Source organism: Hyperoodon ampullatus (assembly GCF_949752795.1).
Source record: "Hyperoodon ampullatus genome assembly, chromosome: X".
In the NCBI taxonomy this organism is placed as follows: domain Eukaryota; kingdom Metazoa; phylum Chordata; class Mammalia; order Artiodactyla; family Ziphiidae; genus Hyperoodon; species Hyperoodon ampullatus.
The window spans coordinates 119,132,159-119,148,301 of NC_136913.1; the positions used below are offsets into that span (position 1 = coordinate 119,132,159).

Below are 16,143 nucleotides of genomic sequence, written 5' to 3' on the forward strand. Positions count from 1 at the left end.
CCACCTTACTGCCTCCCTGGATCTCTGCCTCATCCTGCCCTTCCACGATGGGCGTTTTCCCTCTGCTTGCACTGCCCTGAAACTCTAAACCTGTTTGATGTGCTCTGGCTGTTTTGTTCCAGCTTCAAACAAGTGGCTGTATCTGGTTTCTGGGTACCTGGCTGCCCTTTGGAGTGGGGGTGAGTCTGACTACTTCTCCAGGAAGCTTGCCTTCTTCCAGAACAGTGACGTTCGAGTGTGTAGCAGCTGGACATCCTCATTCCTGTCATGCCATCTCCTCCTGCCCTTCCAGGAGTGCCATTTGCTCTTACTTCTGGGGAGCCAGCAGCACCATTTGGAAGGGACAGTACCTCGTCCTCTTATTAGGGCTCTAGTTTGCACCCTGGAGAATGTGAACTTCTAAAGCCCTTGGGAAAGGCAAAACTCCATCAGCACCTGCAATCTTTCAGCATCTCTGACAAATGGAAGCAAATAGATATAAATACATAGATATAAATATAAATATATCCTTGCACAGGTGTGTGCAAATACAGTTTTCAATATTAACAATGCATTACACGGTGGCTTATCTATCTGCAGCTGATAAAATATATTTGAACAAGGAGCTTCTTGGAGTCTTCCAAGTGCTTAGGTGTGAACAACTCTCTTGGGCAGCTGAATGTGTGCGTGCGGAGAATGCTGGAATATGCAGGCTGAGCACTACCAAATGATTTATTAAAAATCACCCTAGACACAAATTTAAAATTGTTAATAAAAAATATGAGCAAAGAAAGGTGATTGGAATATAAACTACTAAGTAAAGTGGGAGAGGACCTAATTTGTATCTGATATGCAGCATTAAAAACTCAATTTGTACATGAATTTTGTAAAGCCCAGAGTTTATTGCAACTGACTGTAAATATATAAAGAAGTGTTCATCCTCTGGTGGAAAAAGGTAAAAAGGAGTGCTCAGATGGAAGGGCCACTGTGCTGCTTGTTCAAAAAGCTGCTCTTTGCTTTTTGTTAACAAACAATGGCCAGTTTATTTTCTACATTTTCAGCCAAAAATACATCTATGTGTCACAGACCTGATAAAAGCCTCTAGTGTCAAGTGGAGTCTATCACTGCCGAGGGCACGAAGGTGACACTGAAGCAGCCAATACTGGCCTTCACTGGCTCCTACTAAAAGTAAGCAGGATGTGTGGGGTGGCTTCAAGGAGCTGAGCACCTCCGATGTTCCCTTCTGTGGTCAAAGGAACTGAATCTATTGGGTGGGGGTTTTCCCTCTTCTGCTCTTCCCTGAAAACAACCTCCAAGTCACCACTTGGCAAACCTAGCTATGCCACCTGTCATCATTTTGTCTCTGGCTGGTTTCTCTCTTTCTCTTATCTCAAGACTGTTTTTCATCATATCCGCTAACACTGGGCATCCTGGAGGATCATTTTCCCTGGCTCAGTGAGCTTTGGGGTTGCTTTCAGCCTACTTTCCTCCACTCCCCTTCTTCCATCCCCAAACCTGCGGTTGGGTGGGCTTGGCAAATGCAAATTCACTTCAGAATTGACCTGAACTAAAAAAAGCTGAGAAGAGCTAGCTTCTAACTAAAACTACCTCTATAGGAGCCATAAAAGGATGACAGTGCATTACTGGCTCCTCTGGGAGGTGGATTAGCACAGTATTTTAACAGGTTTGAGGATCAGGCAGACCTGGGTTCTTGTAGGAACTGTACTATTTTAATAGCCAATTGACTCTGTAGAATAATGAGGATTAAATTAGATGGTGTATATGAAGTGTTCAGTACAGTCCCCAGAACAGTGCTAATAGTGACTGTGATTCTGAAACATGCCACTAAGGGCAGCCCCAGGAAGAATTTGCAGCACTGAACACCTACTGCATGATAAACAAAGCATTCCCTGTTCTCAAGTTCCTCACAGACTACCAGGGGATATCACAGCTATGCATGTGTATCTGAAGCATAAGACTGGTAGTAGCAAGTATTATGTGAGGAGGTCACAGAAGGAGCTGAGAATGGAAGGGAAGGGCAGAGAAAAGAGAAGAGCGCCATTCACCGGAGAAAATGTCATCCAAGAAGCAGACATGGACCTGAGACTTGAAGGATGAATAATTGTCTCAGATACTCTGTGGAAGATCAAGGGATAGACAGCATGAATAAAGAGTGAGTAGCATGGTTCTAGACTATATATCATTTATCACTGTCATAGTCCCCCATAGTGTCTGGCACACAGTAGTTGTACAATCAGCATTTGTGGAATGAGTGAAACCAACTGGTAGGGCTTCATGAATGGAGGGAAGGGAACTGCAGGATGTGTATGGTTACTCTGGGTCAATCAGTGGAGTCATGAGAGGGAGGTGTTTACTCCCCGTTTAACCTTGCACCCCCATGCCCACAGCTCCTTTCCCTCTATCCAGGCATTCAAGTCCTCTGGCCCTCACCAACCAGGGCATTCAAGATATATCTACTGCTAATGTGGCTTTGTTCACTCTGACGCTCCTCAGGACCCTGCTTTTTAAAAAATATAGTAGTCTATATTTTTATAGACTATAAAAATAATGGTCATCAATGGCTTAAATATCACCTTTGTTTCTCAAAGGTCATGGGCTCTTCCCTGGCAATATTTTGTAAGGCTCCATCACATGTTCTGAGGTCAAGGCTATGTCCATATGCTTAAGCATTCTCTGTTTAAGAACAATGTCATGGAATTTAAATAACCAGGTCTCTTTTCTCTACCAAATGCCAAATCATGACATTTGTCTGCATTGTTGGTTGCCCTTCTTGTTAACGTTGCAGGCCTTTGAAAATGGCCCAGAGAGACCATCTGGCATTCAACATGTTCATTTTACAAAGAAAGAAACTGAGGCTCAAAGAGGAAAAAAGCTATCTGCCCAAAGTCATATATCAAGTTATGGCAGGATAGGAGCTAGTACTCACATATTTCCCCCTCCTTTTTTTGGTTCTTAGATCATGTAATTGGAGCCACTAACATTTGTTTTATTTTTCTCATTAATTCATACTCTTCTCTCAACCCAATTCTCACCTCCACCATGGAAACATAAGCAGGGAATTTCATCCATACTAAAATGTTAGTGATGCTATCTGACATTTAACTCTCCAGTCTGAGAATCTTAACAGTCCCCAAAGCGTGGCTACTGGGGATGTGGATGATTATTTAAGATCCCCTACTTGCCAACAGGGCTTCAGAACATGCTGCTCTAGAGACATTGAGTGCAGTTAACACATTTCCACATAACTGGGCTCAAGCTTTAACTGCGAAACTTAATCTCTAAATGACCCTAGGCAAGTTAACTAACTTCTACATGCCTCAGTTTCCTTATTTTTAAAATGGGGATGATGAAAATTTATGCACAGGATTGTCCTCAGAATTAAGTATAATAGTACAATACATGTAAAGAGCTTAAAAGATGGAGAGAAAGCCTCATCTGTACCTGATAGAGATAATTTAGATGATGAGATGTGGATCTTTCAGCTGATGAGATTTAAATGAGATTTTGGATTCTGAGCTGATGCTACAATGAGATGAGACTCTCGGGAACATTGTGAATGTATTTTGCACTCAGAAGGGATGCGGGTCGTTGGAGGTCAGAGGACAGACAGTGGTTGGCAAAATTCTAAAATAGTCTTCAATATTCCTGTCTCCTGGTGTATAAGCCTTTCCCTTGAATGTGAGCAGAATCTGTGAATGTGATGGATGTCACATCCGTATTAGATTATGTTGTATGGTAAAGATGAAGGAAGTTAACGGATGTAATGAGATCCCTATTTAGTTTGACTTTGACTTAATCAAGAGAAAGATTATTCTAGGTGGGTCTGAGATATTCAGGTGAGCCTTTTATAGAAGACAGTGGAGATGAGATATAAAAGTCTCTCTCCTGCTGGCCTTGAAGAAGCAAGTTGCAAGGTAATGAATTCTGCCAACAACTACCTATATGCTTGGAAGAGGACTCCAACCCTCAGATGAGACCACAGCCCCAGTGACACTCTGACAGTAGTCTGCGAGACCTTGAGCAAAGGTTCCAGTTAAGCCATTCTATACTCAACTCACAGAACTGTGAGATAATAAATAGATATTGTTTTTAAGCCACTAAGTCTGTGGTAATTTAGTATGTACAGTAACTGTTCAATAAATCAGTTTCCTTCTACCACTTATTTGGATATTTGAGCACTTTACGCTTATTAAATCTGGACTCCATGTCATGGGTTTCTTCCTCTTGTCTCCCATGCTTCTGATCAGGCCTCATCTGCCATGACTTAATTCTTAAGTGCCCCTGGTGTCCGTACACCCAGCCTTACCCTGTCTGAACTCTACCTGGAGGTCAGAGCATTCCCCTAGTATCTTTGTCCCTGTAGCCACAATTACTCAAGGGGCAGGTGCTACTTACCATTGAAATACTATTCTCTACATTTTCTGGTTCTTTGGTTCGTAACCTTTGGTGAGACCTCAAAGTCCCTCTGGCTGTCCTAGCACTAAGCAGTTCCAACTGAGTGCCTTGGAGACAAGATGTCCTCCTCCACTCATTGACTTTCAACTGCCATTGTTGACAGTTTCACAATGGGCCCTACATGGAGGAATGACAGCTCCTGAGGGTGCTGTCCTATTACTTCAGTGCCTACTCCCTGGTTCCTCACAGTATCTAATTAGTTAATCTCCCCAATGTTCCTCACGTTTGTCTCCATGCCAGGCAGGCACAGGACCACACTGCTTGATCTCAGGCTTATGGACAACATCTGGGGCACATCTGTGCATGTACTAGGCCATCCATGGCTTCCACTTAAGTGTCTTCAGGGGCTTGCATGGCCTTGGACCTCAGCTGATGGTTGGGTCTTTTCCATCCAGTGCAGGAAGTGTCACAACCTTTGGAGAGTACTGTCTCCTCGGCTGGCCTCGGAGCTCCCCAAGCAGGCTTATGACTGAAAATGAAGAAACTGAGGTTCACTGGGATGAGATGACTTGCTCAAGTGGCTGAGCCAGGTCAGTCAGACTCCAAACTCTAGGGAATTAACAGTTCAACCATTGTAGTATGTAACCTGTTCTCCTGGCTTATGGAAAATTTTGGCTCAGGAATTTGGAGATTTAGTTTCTGGTCCTGACTATGCCATTCATTTAATGTGTACATTTGGGCAAGTCTTGTTTGTTCTTCTGTGAATCTCAATTTTCCCATCAATAAAATGGGGGGAATAAAGGAGACTGCTATGTCAAATGACCTTCTAGGGCAATTCCAGCTCTGCCTTTCAAAGACTTTATGAAATATACATTAGGGCCTCTAGTTTACCTGACTATTTTGGAATATCATGCTTTGTCATTGTAACTGCTCAAGGACCCAAGGCCACTATTAATTTTAATTGATAGAATATGGTAATGAGACAATGAAAATTGATTCTTTATGTCAGGTTGTGATGTATCATATCTGTTCAATCAATACATATTTGCTTAATGCCTGTTCTGCCCAAAACAATGGATTACGTGCTGTGGGGAATTCAGAGAAGTAGGAGAAATGTCACCTGCCCTCCTGGAACTCAGTACTAATGAGGGATGTGGGAACCAACTGAGAAATCTATATTCTAAGACAGCAGTGTATAAGAACCATAGGATAAATTATAATGCAATGAGCAGGGGGAGTGGTCAATGCTTTGACTTTAGATGCCAGAGATCTAGATTCTAGACTCACCTCTGAGTCATCCGCTCACTGTGTCACCATTGCAGGACACTTCTCCTCATTGGACCTCACTTTCCTGAACAGTGAGAATTTTCAGTGTTGGCATTAGAAGTTTCTATAAGATGAGACAGATAATTTTCGGTAAAAGTGAATGAAAAGGCTTATTGATTTTAGTATTGTATTCCCAGCATCCTTCTTGGGTGGAAGAAGGGTGGATGGAGCAAGTGAGAGTCAAGTTGGGCTTTAATGGATGGAAAGAATATTAGGTAAGAATAAGTGAAAGAACTGCATTGCAGGTCATATAAGCAGCATGAGTATCGGGATGTCAAATGGACCATATGGCTGGAATGAAAGGGTTCCTTTGGGGAGAAACACAATACAAAGTTTGAAAAGAAGACAGGGACAAGACTGTGGAAGACTTTGACTGGCAGGATAAGTAGTTGACTTTTACTTGTACTGAAGCTTTTGGGAACCAAAGAAGGTGTTTTTAGGTTGTTTGTTTGGTTGTCTGGTTGGTTAGTTGGTTTGTTGGTTTTAAATAAGGCAGTAGCATGATGAGAGTCGTATTTAGACAAGGAGGCACTCATGGCTGTCTGGAGTGTTGAATTAAAGAGGCTGAGATTAGAGGCAGAGGCAGCAACAATCCACATGAGAGAATGTGAGAGGCTGTACTAAGGCAGAGGCAGTAGGGGTGAAAATAAAAGAATGGGTTATTTTCAAAAATCACTGTGCAGGGAGACTTAACAGGGTCTGCTGTATGATTAGATATGGGAACTGAGGAAAGGATGAGGCAAAACCAATGCCAGAATTTCTCTCAATGTCACTTGGAAAATGAATATTTCACAAAAAGAAAAAGTCAAGGGAAAAGACAGACTTGAAAGCACAGGCAAGTGTACTTTGAGACTGACTGAATTTGAGGGCTGGCAAGACATCCATACTCAGTAATCCAAAGTGATGAATTGAAGTTCATGAGCGAGGTCACACAGTTACAAGGCAGTGGAGCCAGGATTTGAATCCAGACAGTCTGGCTCTATGCTACCCTTCTATTGATGCCGTAACGAATTACCACAGACAGTGGCTTTACACAATGCTCATGCATTATCTCACAGTTCTGTAGGTCAGAAGTCCAGGCATGCTTAACTGGGTCCACTGCTTAGGGTCTCAGATGGCTGAAATCAAGTGTTGGTCAGCTGGGCTATTACTGGGACGCTCTAGGAATACTTTATTTCCAAGATCATTCACTTATTGACAGAATCCAGATTCTTGAGGTTGTAGGACTGAAGTTCCCATTTTCTTGTTAACTGTCAGCCTGAGATCATTTTCACCTTCCAGAGGCTGCCTACATTCCTTGGCCCACGGTCCCCTTCATCTTCAAAGCCAGCAAAGGCATATGTAGTCCTTCTCTTGCTTCAAATCTCTCTGACTTCCCCACTGCTACATCACTCTTAGCCCCTCTGATGATATTAAGGGCTCATGTGATTACATCGGGCCCACCAAATAATACAGAATATTCTTTTTATCTTAAGATCATTTCAGTAATACTTCAAAGTCCCTTTTGCCAAGTAACAGAACATAACCCCAAGTGTGACACCAGAGGGCAAAGATCATGAACTACAGAGCATATACTCTGAACTGCTAAACTCTGATATAAAATATCAACCCAGGTAAATAAATTAGGTATATTCATACAGTGGAATACTACTTAGAAACAACGATGATAAGTACAACATGGATAAATTTCAAAAAAAAAACCCATCAGGCTGAGCAAAAGAAGCCAGGTACAAACAAGCCAGATACACATTGTATTGATATCATCCTATTTATATGGTGTTGCAGAACAGGTCAAAGTAATCTATAGAGACAGAAAGCAGAGCAGTTGACTGCAGCTGGAGGTGGGGGGAATAACTGCAAGAAAGCATGAAAAATATGTTTGTGATGATGAATCTATGCTATATCTTGATTGTGGTGGTAGTCACAGAGGTAAATGCATACTCAAAATAAGTGCATATTGTTGTAACTGAACAATAGTTCAATAAGATTGATTTTTAGAAACTAACACAGAGAGGTCCAACAGCTAACTGATAAGAGTTCCGGAATAAAAGAACAGATAAAATGGAAGGAAGGAAATTGTCCCTGAAAACAGTAGAAGACAATTTCTTCCAGAGTGGAAGGACATAAGTCTTCAGATGAAAAGGGCCCATCTAGTCCTCAAAAAAATTATGAAGAATGATTTGCTTTCTCTCTCTCACACACATACATTACTGAGAAATTTCAGAACAGCAAAGAGAAAGAGAAAGTCCTAAAGATTTCCAGAGGTTCAAAATTGGTCACCTCTAAAGGAATAAGAATCAGACTGCTATCAGGCTCCCCATAAACAACACTGGAAACTAGAATACAATCAGGAAGTATATACAAAGTTATAAGGAAAACTACAATTTTATCTCACTGAAACTATTAGTGAAACCTCATAGCAGAATAAAGTCTTTTTTAGACATGTAAGGACTCAGAAAGTTCATCTTCCTAACTCCTTTTCTTAAAGCATTCCCTACAGATGTAATCCAGCAAAATAAGAAAAAAATCATTAAAAAAGAAGTTATTGGATCTACCCTAGAAGAGTATTGAAGGAAATTCTTAAGATATCACTGTAGGCTGTGAAACATGACCAGTTTGAAGTTTGAATTAGAGTGGGTACATGGCGTGTTCTCGAGAGGCCCCACAAACAAACACACAGACAAACTCAGGCCTCCATAGATGAAATCATACGACTGAAAACTGAAAAAACTGCTAAAGGGACTGAAGCACTCCAGCCCCTATGAACTGTCAAAACTAAAAACTGATTGGCCGATGGCTTCCTTTGAACCCCAGAGTGAGGAGAAATTAATGGTAATGGAATCAGAATTGATCAGGAGAGGGACAACAGAGACAAAGCAAAGAGAAGGTCCAGAATAAATTAGGGGAGAAGAGAAAGCCAGGGAATCTCAGAAAGCCAGATGCGATGTTTGTGAACACTATACCAAAGAACATAAAATTAATTTCTCTTAAAAATGGACAACCAAAGTTTATCAAGGCCAAATCTCCCATAAAGTTATTATAAGAAAAAAAGAAAGAAGCATAACATCCCACAGATGATGAAAGTATGCCAGAAAGATCTGCTCACAAAACAGATAAAACTCAAACTTATGATTTCAAACAAGTTACAAGATATTATGAAAATGATACAGTATGTGAAAGAACAATATATATCAGAATTTAAAACACTCAGAAAGTAGGTGACAGAACTCAGGAAAGAATTATAAACAAAGAAGAATCATTTGAAAAACAAAGACTAACTAGAAGGAATAAAGGAGTGAAAAAACACAATAGAGCCTTTTAAAATAGAAGGTAAAACTATATTTTTAATAACTTAGAAATGGAGATAAAACGAGCTTGAGAGACAAAAATGATAAATATTGATTATAGGCAAAGGATAGTGAATATATACGTAATAAAAATTGCTGAAGAAGGCCAAAGGAACAGAATGCCATAAATACAATTTAAAAACCTTTCTTGGTTAAAAATTTTTTTTTGAAATTACATATTGAAAGTATACACTGCATGTGTTGGAATATTGACCCCAAACCAACAACACCAAGGCACATTCTAGTAAAACCAATGGAGTTTAAAGAAAAAGAAAAATCCCTTGGACATAGAAAAAAAAGAGCATTTTACTTATAAAGGAAAGAAAATTAGATTATCATCAGACCTTATGCCAAAAGAAAATGGAATAATAAATTTAAGACATCTAGGAAAGAAAAGTGGGAGCCAAGGACTTTTTATCCAGCAAAACTGACTTTCAAGAATAAAGGCCCACAAATTGTTGTCAACATGTAAGAAATCAGGGGATATTATTCCCATGAGTCCTTCCTGAGGAATCTACTAGAAAATGAGCTTTAGACAACCAAAATAACTAGAGAGACATCAACTGGACTGATGTGTAAACAAAATAGTTAATAAATAAAAATAATAAATGTTAAACTTTATTTTAAAAAATTAATCTATAGAAAAAGCATGGAAAACTTAAGCATGGTTGCAAAATAAAGCATACACTTTATCAACCTTGGCAATAGGAAAAATAAAGGAACAAGCAGATAAAAGCTGGAGGAAGGTAGTGAGGAGATGAAAAGGGAAGGATGTGACTCCAGCTTCTCAGGCTACAAAAGTAGGAAGCTAAGATATTTGTTTGTTGTTAACGGGTCAATAAACGGAATAGTTTGATCATGCTATTGGAATTTGCAGAGGTGATCAGGAAGCTTGCCTTCCCATAATGGAAGTCAAAAGGGTTCCTGGAGGCTCCTTCTGCCCTACCCTTGGTCCAAATCCAAGAGGCCAGCAGGTGACCTAAATAGAGACACCTAGATTCTAAATCCCAGCACTTTCAATCTTAAGCAGAGCGATGTAAGCACAAAATACACATGATTGAAAGTCATCCATGCAAGCAGCAGTTTAAGCTCAAATTGTTTCTGTCCTGGTTCCTTTCTGTTTCCTAGCCTTGTCTCCAGCCTCCCATTGCATCTGCAAGCTTCCCAATATTCTGCCAATAAAGCCCTTTGTTGCTGTTGTCTCAGTCACTGCAATATTGTGATTTATAAGAAATTTATACTTGGTCATTCAGTGGACCAAAATGTATTTCTCATATAAATTTGTTCTTTGTCCACAGTTCCTGGCTCATAGCTCCCCAAACTCTTGGAATTTCTTGAACAATAAGAGCAATGCGAGCATCTTTTGTCATAAATTTGGTCTCTTGTCCTCAGCTCCTGAAATCACTTCAGAGCCATGAAGGTGAAATGAGTCTTCTTATTTATAACAAGCCCCTTTGCACCATAACTAGGTTTATGTTAATGAGGTGACTTTTGGAAAGCAGCTGGGGATGGGGGACTTGTTGTCAGGGGAACCAACCATGAATAGAGAGTTGGAACTCCCCCTGATTTCTGGGGATAAGAGAGGGGCTGGAGGTTGAATCAATCATCTATGGCCAAGGAATTAATCAATCATACCCATGTAATGAATCCTCCATAAAAATCCAAAAGGACTGGGTTTAGAGAGCTTCCAGGTTGGTGAACACTTGGAGGTGCTGGGAGGGTGGCCCCAATTCCCACATACCTTGCCCTATGCTTCTCCTTCCATCTGGCTGTTCTTGAGTTATATTCGTTTATAATAAACTGGTGATCTAGTGAATAAAATGTTTCTCTGACTGCTGTGAGCCACTCTAGCACATTAATCAAACCCAAGGAGGAAGCCATTGGAACCTCTAATACATAGCTGGTCGGTCCGAAGCACAAGTGACAACCTGGGCTTGTGACTGCCGTCTGAAGGGGGTGGGGCAGCCTTGTAGGACTGAACCCTTAACCCGTGCAATCTGATGCTGTCTCCGGGTAGGTAGTTTCAGAATTGAGATGAATTGTAGAATGCCCAGCTGGTGTCTGAGAAATGCTCATTGGTGTGGGGAACCTCCCCTCATCACACTGGAATTCAGTGTAGAACCCCTTTTAGTTACCTGGGGAGTTTTTTGGTGTTGGTGGTAGTGGTGGGGGTGAAGACAGTCAAAGAATACAAATCCAGTAGATCCAGAGTTCCTGCTGGCCCTCCCCTAGATTACTCAATTAACAGAAACTGTTGAGACAAAGAGAAGGAAGGAGACTTTCCCAAGTCAAACCTTGAAGTCGCAATAGACCCAAGAAGGTTGAATGGGAAAGTGACAACGACAGGAGAGTGTTTCGGGGCTTTCTGCACAGAGGGTGCTGAGTGTTAGGCCACTCCTATGGTGTGAAATGAAAAGTGCTGAGCATTCTCCCTCTTTCGTAAGTTATTTCCTTTCAGACTATTGAGAGGCCTGAACTCCCAACAGACTGAGGCTTTGGAGAGCTGCCAATCCCTTGGCCCAGGCCATTCAGCCAACCTGCCGGAACACACTGATGACAAGAGGATGCTAATTACCGGAAATTTGTTTTCATACAGAACATGAAACTTTCTCATTATTGGAGGATTTGCATCAGCTAAACGATACAGATTCTCAGTGATGACAGAACGTTCTCATTTGATTGGGTTGTACAAATTCTGCGTGGATGACTTACCTCCTAATTAACAGCAAAAGGGAGACTAGAATGAAGCAGTAAAAACCTAAAGGAAGGTCAGGAGAAATTCTGGTATTTCCTGGTTACTTGAAGGGAATAAAGAAGTAGAAAGCTCAATTTCGTTTTTATATGGCTGAGTAATATTCCATTGTATATATGTGCCACATCTTCTTTATCCATTCTTCGGATGATGGACACTTAGGTTGTTTCCATCTCCGGGCTATAGTAAATAGAGCTGAAATGAACATTTTGGTACATCACTCTTTTTGAATTATCTTTTCTCAGGGGATAGACCTAGAGTCTGTCATACAGAGTGGAGTAAGTGAGAAAGAGAAAGACAAATACCGTATGCTAACACATATGTATGGAATTTAAGAAAAAAAATGTCATGAAGAACCTAGGGGTAAAACAGGAATAAAGACACAGATCTACTTGAGAATGGACTTGAGGATAAGGGGAGGAGGAAGGGTAAGCTGTGACAAAGCGAGAGAGAGGCATGGACATACATACACTATCAAACGTAAGGTAGATAGCTAGTGGGAAGCAGCCGCATAGCACAGGGAGATCAGCTGGGTGCTTTGTGACCTCCTGGCGAGGTGGGATAGGGAGAGTGGGAGGGAGGGAGACACTAGAGGGAAGGGATATGGGAACAGATGTATATGTATAACTAATTCACTTTGTTGTAAAGCAGGAACTAATAAAAAATAAATAAATTAATTAATTAAAAATAAAGAAAGAAGGAAAGAAAGAAGTTAATTATGGAAATTAAGGTGCCTAGAGGACAGGGCTGGGACCAAGATGTAATTCTCCATAAAGGAATAATCACTAACTGTTTTAGATGGGCAAGAGCGAATTGTGTTCTTGAAATTAATGGGTAAAATTCGCACACAAAGGCCTCTGTTCCACCATCATCCTATGAAGGGAGCCTGAGAGCAATCATCCCAGGAGGGAAAGATAAACAGAGTGGAATCCCTGGTACGGAGTGCCCTTACCCGGCAGGGTGGGGACTAGTGGGTGTGGCTTAGCGTGGCGTCCTCTCGAGAGACCGTCAGAGCAAACGTCATAGTACCCAGCATCACTCTGGGCTGAGCTCGTGCCCGCGGCAATGGCACCTGGAGAGGAAGCTTGTCCACTGCACCACTGAGGTATAGGCCATGGGAGCACGAAGCAGTCGGCTGCCATGGCACTGGTGGGGGCGTGCCCCAGAGGAGCCAGGTGCCAGTGCGGGGAATGAGGAGGCTGAGGAGGCAGTAGCGGCAGAGAGAGAGGAAGGGAACGAGAGCGAAGAGGCCAGACCCGCCGCCCGTCAGAGGAGCCGCAAGCGGAAGAGAGGCCCAGGGGGGCCGCTCACAAAAGAGCCCCGCCGGAAACGTGCTAAAGATCATTCAGGGTCCATTTATGAGGCACTCTTCCTGAGAGGAGAAGGGAGCGACGTGCGGATCTGCGCACTGGGGGAGGAGTGGAACTTGCATAGGGTCTACTTGTGCCAGTCAGGGTTCTTTGCTAGCATGTTCAGTGGCGCTTGGCAGGAGACAAACATGGATACTATAGAGTTGCAGATGCCTGACGAGAACATTGATCGCGAGGCACTGCACGAGGCTTTAGGTTCCCTGTACCGAGGCTCCATTGTCATCCCACCCGGTCGAGTCGTCGCCATCCTGGCCACAGCCAGCATGCTGCAGCTGGACGAGCTGATTCAGCGGTGCGGGCAGGTCATGAAGGAGACTGTCAGTGCCCAGACCGTGTGCAGCTACTACCACTCTGCTGAAAGCTACAGACTCCAGACCATCAGGACCATGTGTCTTCAGTGGCTGCTGGACAACATGATGACCCTGTGTAGTGAGGGGCTATTGCGAGAAGTCAGCCTGGATCTGATGAAAGAGGTCGTTGCCTCTTCACGGCTCTTTGTGATGGGGGTGGAGATGAACGTGTACATCATGCTGAAAATGTGGATGTTCTTGCAGCTGCAGCCGACATGGAGGGGCCCGCGCAGTGCCCTATTGCCTGACACCAACTCATGGTTTGCCAGGTCCAGGAGGGATTCGGAGGGCACCCCTTTTCTGGAGACCGAGCAGGGCAGAGCCTTCGTGCCAGTGTTCCAGCAGCTGCGGCTTGCCTACATAATGTGCGACCCGATGTCAGCACACGTCATCCACCAGGATGCGCTGATCCCTCCCTCTTGGTTGTGTCGCTTGTACAGTGAGCATTGCCTTGGCCCCCTCCGGGCTGAGCAGACCAGAATTGTCCGGCGCAGGGGCGTCTACGTGTCCGACCCCCAGGGCAGAAGCATGCGGTGCGGGAGCCAGCTCCACAGGGACGAGCTGTGCAGCTGGCGGTGGGAAGGCTTCAAATTCTTCTGGGACCTGGTGCTGTGCTACGCCAACCAGCGCATCATTTGCCGGTGCAGCACACGGAAAAAGTACCGCAGCTTCGGGGTCAGTCTACTCGGGAGGAGAAAGGTCGCGTTCCGCCTGCGCCTGTTCTCCTTGGACAGGGATGGGAGAGCCGTTTTCAGGAAGGACACAGAATACCAGATGCTTTCCCTGAGACAGAATCAAGAGCTAGAGGTAATGAACCTGGAAAACCAAGACGTGGTTTTCCCCATATATGTGGCCTGTAACTTCCTGTACCTCCACCGAGGGGAGCGTTTCCCAGGGCGTTTGCCCCTGTAAAGCAGCTCAGAGAACTGAGCAGCTCTTTCCTGGGGTCAGGGACGACCAGCTTGGTCCAGATGCCAGCTCCTTCTGTGGGACCAACCAGGCTTGCCCATCTCTGGTAACCAATTCTGTCAGAGGCTTTGTTGAACTGTAGCTCATAATACTTGAGATTGTTTACATGAGCATATGAAGAGGACACATTTTGAAGCCCCCCAAACTCCTCGAGAATTCATTTGGGCTGTGAACATGGCAACCTGTCCTCCTGGTTTAGGATCCATCGACACCACCCCCCGCCCTGCCCATCATTTCTGTGAAGACAAAGAGCTATTGACTTTAAAGAGAAACTGTGAGCCTACCTACTCTACTACTCTTAGTGAAACTCTCTTAATATATGTGTTTCCTTTAATTTGATTAAGTGAATGTTAAAGTAAAAAAAAAAAATAAGTGTACAATTTAGTGGTTTTTATTATATTCACAAAGTTGTACAAACACCACCACTAATTCCAGAATATTTCATCACCTCAGAAGGAAACCTCATACCCATTAAAGGTCACTCCTCAATCTTCCTTTCCCCCAGCTCATGGTAACTACTAATCTACTTTCTGTCTCTACCAATTTGCCTACTCTGGACATTTCATATAAATGGACTCATACAAATATGTGTCCTTTTTTGTCTGCCTTCTTTCTCTTAGCATAACGTTTCAAGGTTCATTCATGTTGTAGATATGTCTGTACTTTGTTCCTTGTATGGCTAATAATATTCCACTGTATAGATACACCACATTTTGTTTATCCAGTCATCAGTTGGTGGACATTTGTGTTGTTTTCACTTTTTAGTTATTGTGAATAATGCTGCTGTGAATATTCATGTACAAGTTTTTGTAAGCTACTATATGTAAAATAGATAACCAACAAGGACCTACTGTATAGCACAGGGAACTATATTCAATATAGTTGAATATAGTTGTAATAACCTATAATGGAAAAGAATCTGAAAAAGTTTTATATATATATATAACTGTACAAGTTATATATATATATATATATATATATATATAACTGTAAAAGTTATATATATATATATATATATAACTAAATCACTCTACTGTACACCTGAAACATTATAAATCAACTATACTTCAAAAAAAAAGTTTTTGTGTATATACCTAGGAATGGAATTGCTGTGTTATATGGTAACTTTATGTTTAGGTTTCTGAGGAATTGCCAGACTTTTTTCCCAAGTGGCTGCACCATTTTACATTCCCACCATTGGTGTATGAAGATTCCAGTTTCATCACATCCTCACTAATATGTGTTACTGTCTTTTAAAAAAATGTAGCCATTTTACTGGGTGTGTTTACTGCAATTTCATTGTGGTTGTGATTTGAATTATCTAAATGACTAGCAATGTTGAGCATCATTTCATGTACTTATTGGCCATTTTTATGTAGTCTTCAGAGAAATAACTATTCAAATCACTTAACCATTTTTAAGTGGGTTATTGCCTTTTTATCGTCAAGTTGTAAGAGTTGTTTATGTGTTCTGGTTAATTTCCAGAGTTCTCGAAAAGTTGATTTAGAATATTTGTCAGTGTTCTCATGGCTTTTATGAAGGAAAATATTTTCATAGGCCCTACCTCCACCATTCCCAAAGGCCTTCCCTAATTAGATACTTTTTAAAAAATAAATTTATTTATTTATTTATTT

At 42.1% G+C, this 16,143-nt stretch overlaps 1 protein-coding gene across 1 annotated transcript; it reads left to right on the forward strand.

Moving 5' to 3' along the window:
• Positions 1 to 12,934: 12,934 nt before the first annotated feature.
• Positions 12,935 to 14,452, forward strand: LOC307069821 (germ cell-less protein-like 1; the record flags this gene model as incomplete). Its single annotated transcript, XM_079728131.1, has 1 exon — positions 12,935 to 14,452. The coding sequence occupies one exon, from the start codon at positions 12,935 to 12,937 to the stop codon at positions 14,450 to 14,452; it is 1,518 nt and encodes a 505-aa protein (XP_079584257.1).
• Positions 14,453 to 16,143: the final 1,691 nt, after the last annotated feature.